This window comes from Lepisma saccharinum, chromosome 23 (genome assembly GCF_977018435.1).
Source record: "Lepisma saccharinum chromosome 23, izLepSacc3.1, whole genome shotgun sequence".
NCBI classification, from domain to species: Eukaryota; Metazoa; Arthropoda; class Insecta; order Zygentoma; family Lepismatidae; genus Lepisma; species Lepisma saccharinum.
Window position 1 is genome coordinate 38265690 of NC_139251.1, and position 12931 is coordinate 38278620.

Sequence of the window (12931 nt, forward strand, 5' to 3'; positions counted from 1 at the left end):
GCGGATCAGCCCTCGCCCACGCCAGTCGAGATGTGGACGGTACAGAGTAAAGTCCAGTGTGTTCTGTGGCTTGCGAAGTTCGAATCCGTGAGCAAAGTGCGACGTGAATATCGTCGCGTGTACAACGAAGCGCCACCACATAGGAATAACATTAATCGGTGGGATAAGCAGTTGAAGGATACCGGCAGTTTGTTGGACAAACCCCGTTCTGGTAGGCCATCGGTAAGTGACGAGTCTGTAGAGGCTATGCGGGAGAGCTACCTAAGGAGCCCTAAAAAATCTGTGCGTGCGTGTGCTCGACAATTACACCTAAGCAAGATTACAGTTCATAAGGTGTGGTTACAAATTGCAGCTGTTGCACGCTATCAAACCGGCGGATATATACACACGATTCTCGTTTGCTACAGATATGCTTTATAAGATCGACAATGATGAACGATTTCTGCAGAAGATTGTGTTTAGCGATGAGGCGACATTCCATGTCTGTGGACATGTTCATCGCCATAACGTCCGAATATGGGTTGCTGAAAATCCTCGTGCCTACGTTGAGTACGAACGTAATACCCCTAAAGTGAACGTGTGGTGTGGCCTGATGCATGGTAAAGTGATAGGCCCATTTTACTTTGCGGAGCAGACTGTGACGGCAAACAACTACCTTCACATGTTGAAAATGTATGCAGTGCCACAATTTCCAGAAGGTGTCATCTTTCAACATGACGGCGTGCTTCCACACTACGCCAACATTGTTCGTGAGTTTCTGGATACAACATTCCCCCAGCTGTGGATAGGCAGGGGTTCTGTCCAGGCATGGCCACCACGATCCCCAGATCTGATGCCCTTAGACTTTTACTTGTGGGGTTATGTGAATCAACATGTGTACACTGAACATATCAACGACATTAATCATTTTAAAACAGAGAATCACACGCGTTATTCACTCTGTTACACCAGACGTCCTTAACCGTGTGTGGGAAGAACTTGAGTATCGTTTAGATGTGTGTCGTGCAACAAATGGAGGCCACATCAAACTGCACTGAATAGGTAAGAAACTTGGAGAGTTTTCCTTTTATTTGGTGAAGATTTCACATTTATATCTTGTTTTGTTGCTTTCCTGTGACCGGTCAAAAGTGCACCATGACTTTACGGACACACTGTACAGTACAGTAATATGTAAAGCAATCCTGTGCATACAATGCAGTACATACATACACGATACTCATAGATTTTGTGATTACCTAGTTAATTATTATTTTAGAGAGAAACTAGTAGCATGGTATGGCTTAGTTCAAATTATATTTTAAAGTTTTAAAATATTTTGGCGATATGAGGAGTGAATTATTACTTCCTGCAGTCGAAGAAGTGTCATTGCCTTCTTTCAGGCAACTACAGATTCCACACAATGTCAACAGATCTCTATAGGATTGGATGGCATTTGCCATTTGAAGAGGATGATGTACTTTTATTTATTTTAAATCTCTACAATTAGTGTATAGTTTCGGTAATTGGTTTTCCTTCAATTATGTTAGGAAGGCTACATTAGGTTATAAGTAGGAATGGACGACATCAGAAGTTTGATAACGCGATATATCGTCACAGACGATACAATATTTTTTTTGTATCGTGATATTGGCTATATCATCTCCATGATATATATCACCAAATATATAGCGACAGTATATCACTGACGTGATATCATTAAAATATCCCGATAATATATCACCAACATATCATCGACACGATTCATATCACCAAAATATGATATATCGCCGACACAATGTATACCACCAAAATATTGGGATGATGTATCACAACATGATATATATTGCCAGAATATCATGACAATATATTGTCTAGTTGATATCACCTGGATGACTTTTTTTTCAATATCGCGGTATATAGTCTGGACGATATATTGCCCAACACTAGTTATAAGTATGAGACCAGGCTGGATGTGGCCCTGTTTGGGCAACCCTGGATTAAAACATCATTGACAGATTAATCATGGATCCCATTTGATTATTGAAATACGGTTTTATTTACTAACCAGTGACATTTTTCGTTATTCTTTTAAGGCAACAACCCTGTTATCTTGATGTTAAAACCTGATGCAGTATTGATCCAAGAAATCAAAGTCGTTCCAGCTAAAGCTAAAATAATGGATATGGTTGCAATCAGACATCCGTCATCTAATTCTGATCATAGGACTACTCTTATATTGCTTTGTGAGGATGGAAGTCTCAGGATTTACATGGCTGGAATGGAACAAACAGGTAATATAAATTTATAGATATGGTAAATCTTGTAAGAATTTGAATTGTGTTGTGTAAATCATGTACATGTTATTTTTTCTTCCAAGAACTTTTTATTATGTATAGAGGCATGCATATTTCATTTTTGACAAAAACACGAAATATGAAATAACATACTGTAATATTCATTTTTCATGTTTCTGTTTTGTCACGAAATAATGCAAAATGAACTGCAAAATGTGAAATATACTCTTAAACACAAAATTTACTGTTTATATACCGACACGACACTTTCTGAAGTCTGAAGTATCCTTTGAGTTATACAGTTCACGGAAAATTGATTAATTCAACTGTAAATATTTGAGAAGTAAAAATGAACCCCTTTACACAGGAATAAACTTAATACTCTGGTAACTACATAAATGTGCTATTAGAAGGGAAGAAGTTTATTTTGTGTAATAAGTGCAGTTTTAAATCAAATTTAGGATTATATTCACAATTTAAAAACCAAAATGTCATTTTATATAGCACTTTTGATGTGATTATTCACCGCTATAACACCTAAATATTATTTTATTTACTGCATTTGAACCAGACTGTTTTTGTACCAAAATTTTGCTTTTTTTATTTACCAAAAATATGTGCCTCTAATTATGTAGTAAATACAGGGGAACAGATAACATCATCAGTATTGGCTTAGCCCTTTTTATAGTTCACTTTTGTGCAATGTTCAGTAACTTGACTCTCTCGAATATCGAGTGCAGTCTATCACTTTAAACTTAGTGTTAAAGCACCAAAGAATGGTCCAGAAATTTATTTTAAAATTGCTTGGAAAAACCTAAAGAAGTCAGAGTGGGAACCCTGTTGTAGTGAAAAATTGGGACAAAACCCCAAACAATATTTCGTAGATGTTATTGTTAAGAACAGATGGGTAAAAATGCATGATTCAGAATAATAAATCCAATGAGAGTCAACTCAATTTCATACCTACATGAAATGTGTATTTGCATTTTTTCTTATTTTAAATTTCTTTTCTGCCTCTTTGGGTTCATCGCAATGATGAAACTTGAAAATCCAGGTAATTAAAATCAAGATCTTGTATTTGCAAAAGCAACAACAGAGAAATAGAAAACTCTTTCGCTGTGTGAAAAGTTTTGCATATGTCTGTCACAACAATGAAATAAGTATTATTTTTTCAAGGCGACGAACAAACTATTTATATATTTATTATCTTGCTCCCAACAGGCATCTACCCTTTTACAATGCATAGTATAAATATGAATAAAGAATAAAGAAAGGCAAAGAATATTTGTAAAAGTAACTAAAACAACTACTTTTCTTTTCGTATCAGGTTTCTGGCTCTCACCTAGTGTCCAGCCAATCAGCACAATGTCTTCGCTGAAACCTTCACGGAAGAAGAAAGTTGCAAAAACTGGAAAATCATCAGGTAATTATAATAATTCCACAAATGGAGCTATTTTGGACACTGATTGTAAGGTGTACAGCCTGTTGGTCATTGTCTCTCTAATGATACATGGATGATTTCAGGGTGAGGGGTTGAACTCGGTGACTGAGACTTGCGTTGTCACTCCTGGCACGATACTCTTTCCATAGTGTGTGTCGATTCTAGTATGATTTTTGACAGAAATAATAATGATAGTGCAACCATCACTTTGTGACATATGGCTGCATAATTATCAATAGAAAATCAAGTTGTTTGAGGGTTTGTAGCATTAGAGAGCAAAACCTTAATAAGAAAAGGTTTGGACATTTGTTGGTGTTGGAACAGTGACACCCTGTATATGTGTTTACCTACAGACTGCTTAGATAAGACCACATCAGATCCAAAGTATTAAAGTACAATTTTAATATATACCATATTTACTCATGTATAATGCACACTTTTTTCCAAAACTTTTGCCCCCAAAAACTGTGGTGCGTATTATGCACGGAATAATTCAGACAGCCAACATGAAACCGTACAACTCATTCCATGATTTTGAGACACTTGCATTGATTTTTCGTGTTTATGGAACCCTATCATGTTATATATCATTGTAAAGCTTAAATTCTGCATTTCTGAAGATGGCAACAGTATTCCATTCAAAATGGCGACACTATGTGCAATGCGGTTAAAATAAGCTCGTAACGAAATGAAGGAACATTCTGATTTTTATGGTACTTTGGATGAAAGTAAAGAAATGGGAAAAAAGAAAATAATGTGACACATATGGAGTGTGTAAATGCCTTAATGGAAGAAACCTTGGGCTGCTAACTTCTAGTTTGAGGGTCCTGAATGTGCTTCTTATAAATGTTACATTAGTCATGGAAAAAGTATATACTTTGAAGTCCTTTTTTAGAAAAAGTACAGAGGAAATGAGCAAAACCACATATAAAAGTTTCATTTCCCATGATTTTTCACTTTGTAATGTGACACCATGGAAAGCATGGCTGAATTTGAGCATGCACCTCCTGTCACATGGGATGCGTATCTGCGGTATTTGTTGGGTGAGAAATAATAGAAAATAACTTCCTGGGCACTGCAAATCCATAAGGTAATTTTGATCTTGCTTTCTACTATTACAGAATAAATATGGTGGTTAAAGAGTGAAAGCTTTGGGATGATAAACACAGTGGAGGGAGTAGTGGGAGGTGGCGTGGGTTGGTGACTTATTGTTTAAATAAGAGGATATTCTCCTCTTGGTCCACATAACAAGTGGTGACTCATTGAATAGTAATGATGTCATTCACTGTTGAGCGGCATAGCAACAGCTTTACGACCTACAACTAAGAAAGTCATTTCTTGAACCTGGACTGCTCATTATATACGAGATGTAATTGCTTGTTACTTTTTCCTATCAAAAACCAGGGTGGACATTATACACACATGCATTATACACACGTAAATACAGTATTTTAAATGATAACTTGAATTTCTCAGATCCTTATTACTGATCAAAATATGTCATATTTGAGTGGCTCCGGAATGAAACTTAATAATCCACAAAACTATGAAGCCGAGTAAAATGCGGGTGAAAATTTGTCCATTCCATTGTGGCTTAAGGTTTACCCAGATGTTCCTGTGTGTTTCTGGCTGTCACTGGCTACTGAAGAAACTTCATTCATTATTATGCAGCAATCTAATGTTAACTCAATTTGAACAGTGTGGGGTTTGTCAAGTTTTACTCCCAAGCTGCTTACTTCAAGCTATGTGTTGTCAACATGATTAACAAAATGCTAAAAAATCCAAGGACTCCAATAAAATTATTGTGAATATAACTCATCGGCTTTCATTATTAAAATTTAAAAATCAAGGAAATAAAATACAGATTGTGGAATATTTCAGTATCTGTTTTATCTTATTGCATAAGAATGAATATTTCCTGATATCAATTCCCACTTTTTCCCCTTTGTGGGGAGTGGACTAGAAATGGTAAAGTTTTGTACTTCTGCATTCCCTGTTCTTTTGCATACTGAAGAAATGGTAAAAAAGAAAATATTAGGTGAATTCATTTTTAATTGCAAGAGACCTTATTATTGTTTGCTTTTATCTTGCACTTCCAAATCTTAACTTTTTTTTTTTTTGTTCATTTTTTACAGGGATGGTTTCATTCCCAATTGACTTCTTTGAACATTGCCAACCAATGAATGAAGTTGAGTTTGGTGGGAATGACCTGCTTCAGATTTACAATACCCAACAAATTAAGCATAGGCTGAATACAACAGGTAAAATGTTCATGACTACTCTCCTCCCAGAGCAAAAATGAAGTTGGCATTAACAAAAGCATGTGATTTGTGACCTTGCATATTGATTCTGAACTTGGTTCATCCATAGATGTACTGATCATTCATGTGGATCAGCTCCTATCAAAATCAACCACTAGTATGTCTTCCAGGTCATATGCCTTTCTTTATGCCAACTTCGCGCTTGCTGTAGACAGCGAATAGTATTTTTCACATTTGGAAAGATAGTAATAACAAGTTTCATTTCCCATGCAAGCACTGAACACATTAATTTGACTTGATGAGGTATAAATTGCAGAAATGGAACTTTGGCTAATTTGTAATTTTAATATTTCATTATTAAGGTCATCATTAACAGAAAAACTGTTAGCCTTTGGCCATAATTTACATACCAATTTATTGGTAATATTTTAAAATGATATTTCAGTAGATAATCTGTAAATTAATGTTAATAATTTTCTGCGATTTGTCATATTCTATGGGTAGAAAGACATAGTGCAAGTCCCCTCTTTATTTATTATTATTAATAATAATAATACAGTGGAACCTATATCCATATGAGAGGTCTTTAAGTGTAAAAAAGAGAAATGTTTAGTTAGTTTGCCACCAGATGCAGGGTGGCGACAGACCTGGAAAACCTGGAAAACCGGGAAAAGTCAGGGAATTTGAGGTGTCAAAAAAAGTCAGGGAAATGTCAGGGAATTTCGTCTTCATTGACTTCGAACACTCTTTTGACGAAAATTGTTATAACTCAGGCACTATGGGAGCAATCTACTTCGGATAAGTTTTGTTTTGCAGTTAAAACATCAGCGCATGCAACGGTGTACAATTTAGAACATCGGACCGAGGAAGGGGGGTTTGGGGGGCACATCCCCCGAATTTCAATGGAAAAAATCTGGAGTTTGCCCCATCTTCTCCCGCTATTTTGGGGAGAAGGCGCGAACTTTAGTATTCTTTTCAAAGAATGGACATTTCTCAAGAGAATGAAACATGTTTCATGTTCTTGGGTGCCATACAAGTTGAATAATAAGCCAAAAATGTGATATTTTTTTTGTACGAAAAATAGGTAATTTGCATTTTTGGAGGGAAATTGTTATAACTCGGGCACTAAGGGAGCAATCTACTTCGGATATGTTTTGTTTTGCAGATAAAACATCATAGCATGCAACCGTGTACAATTCAGAACGCCGAACCGAGGAAGGAGGGTTTTTTTTTTGGGGGGGGGGGGTGCGACCCCCGAATTTCAATGGGAAAAAAATCTGGAGTTGGCTACATTCTTTTCAAAGAATGGACATTTCTCAAGAGAATGAAACATGTTTCATGTTCTTGGGTGCCATAAAAGTTGAATAATAAGCCAAAAAATGAAACAGTTTTTTGTACAAGAAATAGGTAATTTGCATTTTTGGAGGAAAATTGTTATAACTCGGGCACTAAGGGAGCAATCTACTTCGGATAAGTTTTGTTTTGCAGCTAAAGCATCAGAGCATGCAACCGTGTAAAATATCTCCTCTTCTCCCGCTATTTTGGGGAGAAGGTGCAAACCTTAGTATTCTCTTCAAAGAATGGACGTTTCCAAAGAGATTGAAGCATGTTTCATGTTCCTGGGTGCTATGCAAGTTGAATAATGAGCCAAAACGTGAAACTCTGTTCGGAAATGTGGCATGGATATGTTGCGGAGGGGGGGGGGGGGAGGTTGGTCATCAATATGAATTTCCCAGGCTTGCTCCAGACCTGTGTCAGTTTCCACCCAAACATAAGAGTATGAAGTTCCGAAAAGCACATTCATTTCGTAATCAGCACCATGATACCATATGGTATCATCGGGCCAGTACGACCTTACTTTGATGATACCATATGGTATCATCGGGGGAGTAAAGGTTAAGCCTCTAAATATTATGTGGAAAATGCATTGAATTATCATTTTTTTTTTTTTTGTCCGTATGTGAGTAGTAAGGGGACTTGTCAACAGATGGAGGGGATAAGAGCGGTTGGTGCCGTCCGATAGTTGTCGGACGTCGTAGTAAGGCATTTTGTTGGGCAAACTGAAGGAACATGGAAACAAATAGGTTCCATTGATACATACGATTTTTGTCGAATATCGCCACCTGACAAAGTATCTCACTACAACATGCCACAGAAATTGCATGGACTGCAAATCGAACAAAAATCGCATGCATAAACAAGAAGAGCTTTAGACTGCAAATATGCTGCTGGAATTTTATTACTCTTCTGGCTCACTTCACCTTATTGAATGTAGCAGTACTTACGAAGGTCATCTTTCATCATCCTGACGTATTACTGGTTTCGCACAAGTTAACATACGTTTACAATGACATTGCAATATTCTTAGATATCAAGAAGAATCCAACCAAACGGGATATATATGAAACATAAATCTGCATTGGTGAAAATTATAAAAATTGGCAAGTGCTTGCTCCCAACCTCAAATTTACTGCAACACTAATATTCAGTGGCGAAGCGTGCTGTCTCTGGAAGGGTAGGCACAGGACGGAGCAGGGTTTGGGGGGGAGGGGAAGATGTGAATTTTTTTAACAGTAGTATGTTAAAATATAGCCCCTAGAAAATAAAAGATAACATATTGCCTGAATCTCGTCTACTACTGTTCGAAAAAGTCGGGATAGTGATTGTAAAGATAATGTAGTGATTAACGCTCTCGCTTTATACTCAAGAAGTAGAAGGTTCGACTCCTCCTGGAGGCATTGGTTCAGATTCTACTTTAATCTAGTCTCGATTAGATATCTGAGAATAAAGGCGCTTCTGTCTCGAAGGTCAGAAAACAGTGACAATGGGACTCGATGATGTTCTGACCACGCGTCACCCAATGAAAAAGCCGTTCTGTCAGGCCCTAGCCATCTTACATTTGTTAGATTAAAGCTGCTCGTAAAAATTATTTGCTACTTCAATAACAGTATTGTAAATGTTTCTCGCATTACAGAAATGGTTGGTTCACTTGATCGTCACTTAGTGTTTATTTCTTTTTAATGCTGACCTCCGCGGCAGATTGGTTATAACAGCGTGCTACGACAAGGGCCTCAGGTTCAAATCCCCACCTGGGCATAGGTGTTCTTTATGAGTGTCCCTTCGTCAATGTCATCATATTATCGCTCATTCTCATCTTCCCAATTAGCCAAAAATGGCAGAAAGCCAAGTTAAATAAACTAAATCTATCAATCAATTATTTCTTTTTAACTTTTTTATGCATATAATTCTTCTTCAACAGGCGACTTTTTAAAAAAAATATGTAATATGATTTAGAAAATGATGAAATGCTAAATGAGAACACGGACTGTGTAACACACCGACCAGAAAATTTCAGTAACATGGATTTTCTCTATACGTTTGCATTGTACGTACTTTGCCCCATTTTAAAAGTAGCGCGTTTTCAGTTATGTCACTAATCATGAAAGGAAATTTCGTCTCAATATCCCTTTCCTCAAAGAAATAAAATACTTTCCCTCTCTGAATCGAGATTGGTGTGGGGCACATCCAGCAGCAAACACTTCGCGAAAAGCGGTTCCTCAAAAGAGTTGAAAGCACCAAACTTAACACTGGTAACCAACTTGCATGCATTATTTGCAGTTAGAATTCTAATAATGCCTACTTTGATAGGTTAGGAGGCCAGGCTTAGAGGTGTTAGCAACACATTTTCGCTACATGTTAGTAGCTGGGTGTGCTCCGCTCCTGCACAGCTCTGAATCTTCCATGGAAACCCTGCTTCAACAAGCTCTGTACGTCCACTGCCTGCTTCGTCACGTGCTCGTACACGATCGGCACTCTTCGGAAGTCAGGGAGAGGGGGTGAGAGAGAGAAAAGAGGCCGGCCTCTCATGTTACATTACAGGCGAACGCGCCCCTGAAATTATGCTTTCCCGCACGAATCACATAGGTTGTTATGGGACCAGCTGAGGCACTCTCGGGCGGGCCTCGCTGAATGCTCAGATACGTTTCCAGGCAGGGTTACAAACTTGCGGTAATTATCGGAAGACCAAGAATTTCAGTTTTCTTTTATTAAGCGTCGTTTAATGAAATTTATAAGTAATAAAATAATCCGTTATAGACAAATATATTAGGTTAGGCCCGGCCTCCGGGCCTCATAGGACGCTTCGCCACTGCTAATATTGCAATGAAATTAACGCCACTCTCTGTCCTGTCTGTTTAATCTCGTGAGAGATGGTCTTTAATCTCTCACTGAGTGAAGTTAATGTCCAATATTATGAAATAAAATACTAATAATAAATACGTAAATATTTTAATATTTTATTTACTCGAATCATTCAATCATAACAGCAAATCACTTCCTTCAAGAATTGACTTTTTTCTGCCAGCCCTGCTAAATTTTCACTTTCCATCTACTAATTTATACGAGGGGTGGCCAGATAGTAATTTCCAATTAGTAGTTACATTGATTTTTAGCAAACGCCAAAACCGTGAAAAATGGTAATTGCTGCGAAATTATGTTTATGAATGTGCAGTGATGTCTGGACACATTTCTCGCCCGTTCGAAATATCGAAATAATGCAAATTTGGCAAAAAATGCGAATTGTTGGCGTTTTTAGCAATTTTTTTAAAAGAAATGTCCTAAAACAACGAAATATTCCATGAAATCATTGTCTTCTCTAGGCCATGTTTGTGTACATAGAACATGCAAGTTTTCCAACATTTTACTCAAGAATAAACTATAGAGTTATACGTACGTGGAATAATTCCGACAGCCACATTAAATCATTTATTTCCCACGATTTTTTCAACTTCTATCAAAACCATTTGCATCACAGAACAAAGTGGCAGGGTTCTAACAGGAGATCGAGTGCGTATCTACCGTCACACGGGAACCACATCTTCGTATTTGTCGCACGAGATATGTTTTGAAATACCAAGCTAAGTGCTCACCATCGGCATTTGTCGAACGAGTAATAATGGAGCTCAGTCGTTATGGCATCTGACTACTATGCGAGAGACCCGGGGTCGATCCCCTACGAGGGAGAACCGGGATGTTTTCCACCTATTCAAACTGCTCCGGCACCCGCCCTGCATCATATGAAGCTGGTACCTTGAGGAAACTTTCAGGGATAAAGGTAGCCAGGAGTGTGGTGCTGATCACATCACCCCCACCTTCAGCCGTGATCAAGAAAGTGTGGGGCCCTAACTCCACACCAAAATTCCATTATCTAAAATCCTTATCTTAAAATTCATAAAGGGGTATGGAAAATAACTTTCCCGAAATAACTTTCAAGATATCAAACTCTCGCGAAGAGGCGTAAGCCATGTGACTTACAATTTGAAACAGTAGTTTAAAAACACCATGAAGGTATAATTTCAGATATTTTCCAGAAAGTGCGCTAAAATGAAAATGTGAATTTTGGGAAAAATAACACCGAATAGTAAAAAATAAAAAATAAGAAAATACACCAATTTGAAAAAAAAAATATCAAGGTCCCTACCGATTAGGCATAAATAAAACAAGTTATTAGTTGTAATTTGTTGCATTAGTAACAGTGAGTCCTAACCTAATTTTCGGCATAATCACCACCGTTGTTCTCCCATGTGTCGTAGCATGGAACTAAATTTTGTATTCCCATGGCATATGTGTCTGACGGCAAAGACTGGAACTATCTCTACCGCAATATAGCTGTCAAATCCTTGCCCTGCTAGAAACCTCTTCAGTTAAACAAAGAGATGAAAGTCGGTACATTGAAGGCCAGGGCTGTACAGGGAGTGGTCTAAGATCTCTCACCTGAAGTGATGCAAAGGCCCGTGTGTACTCAGCTGTATGGGGTTTTGCACATTCGATTGGCCTTCCGTGAATTGTCTGCACCATCGTCTGACCATACTATCACTCACGACGTCCGGTCTGCACAACTCACACGATTGCTGGTGGCTCTGTGACAAATTCTGAGTGTGCAATGTAGGCTGCATCGCAGTCGGTGGGAGACTGTATGAGAGCTGCAATCTTTAACCTAGAACTGTCCTACACCGGCTGCATTGCAACTGTACTAGATTACAGCTACATGCCACTTCTTCCTGCCTGCATGTGTGTGTGTGTGTTGCTCACCGACCACTAGTGCTGCGTATAGCCACCATTGAAGCTTTTTTCAGGATGCCCCTCGTATATGAACTTTCAGAAGCTTTTATTATTAGAGTGTTCTTGTTTTAATGTGTTGGTTAGCTAAGTCAGGTACCTATACAATGCAATTCTATAAATTCCTTGCTTTAATTTTCTAATACTTACATATCCTTTTCGTCAGCATTACTGGTATAACTGCATGTTGTCAGTTTCACAGCACTTCACTTGGATATACTGTACTGAAGCAGAAATTCCATCGATAATGTAAGGAAATATGACCCTTTCTTTTGTTCTATTCAGTTGTTTCACTTATATGCAAGAGTTAAGTTGTTTGCTTTACAGAGAAGAGAGAAGTAGCTTTATGCATTGAAAAATGAGTCCGCACTCATAGTTTTTGCAAGCAGAATGTTCCAAACCTCAGTGGAAATATCAACATATAATACCGAGAATGTATAAGGAGACTGATAAATTACAAATTGTATTCCTTAATTATTCACTATTCACTCTTATCTCATTTAGTCGTAACTTTAAAAATAATCAAGTATTTTATTTTAAACTTACTGCGTATGACAAAATTCCATAATCCTTCCTTAGCTTGTGAATTGTAATAATTTTCCAAATTTACTATTTTGCATTTTGAATTGAATAGAATAGAATAGAGAATAGAGAAATTAAGTCAATTTAATTCTAGATAATATTGGTATTTACCAAAACCATACGTGGATCTGTATGAGTTTATTTCCATTTGCAAAAACATCGATTTAGTTTAGTTGTCAGGGAAAAATGTAAATTTTGTCCTGGAAAACCTGGAAAAGTCAGGGAATTTTATTTCTGCTTGTTTGTAGCCACCCTGA

General features: G+C 37.5%; 1 protein-coding gene across 3 annotated transcripts in view; it reads left to right on the forward strand.

The window, feature by feature from the left end:
* The window catches only part of poe (E3 ubiquitin-protein ligase-like protein poe), a 206180-nt gene that overhangs the window by 93775 nt on the left and 99474 nt on the right, over positions 1–12931 (forward strand). For all 3 annotated transcript variants that reach the window (XM_083109941.1, XM_083109943.1, XM_083109942.1), the window contains 3 exons: positions 2073–2270; positions 3601–3696; positions 5850–5975. In XM_083109941.1, coding sequence (XP_082966067.1) covers positions 2073–2270; positions 3601–3696; positions 5850–5975 — 420 coding nt within the window. The remainder of the gene's footprint in view (positions 1–2072; positions 2271–3600; positions 3697–5849; positions 5976–12931) is intronic.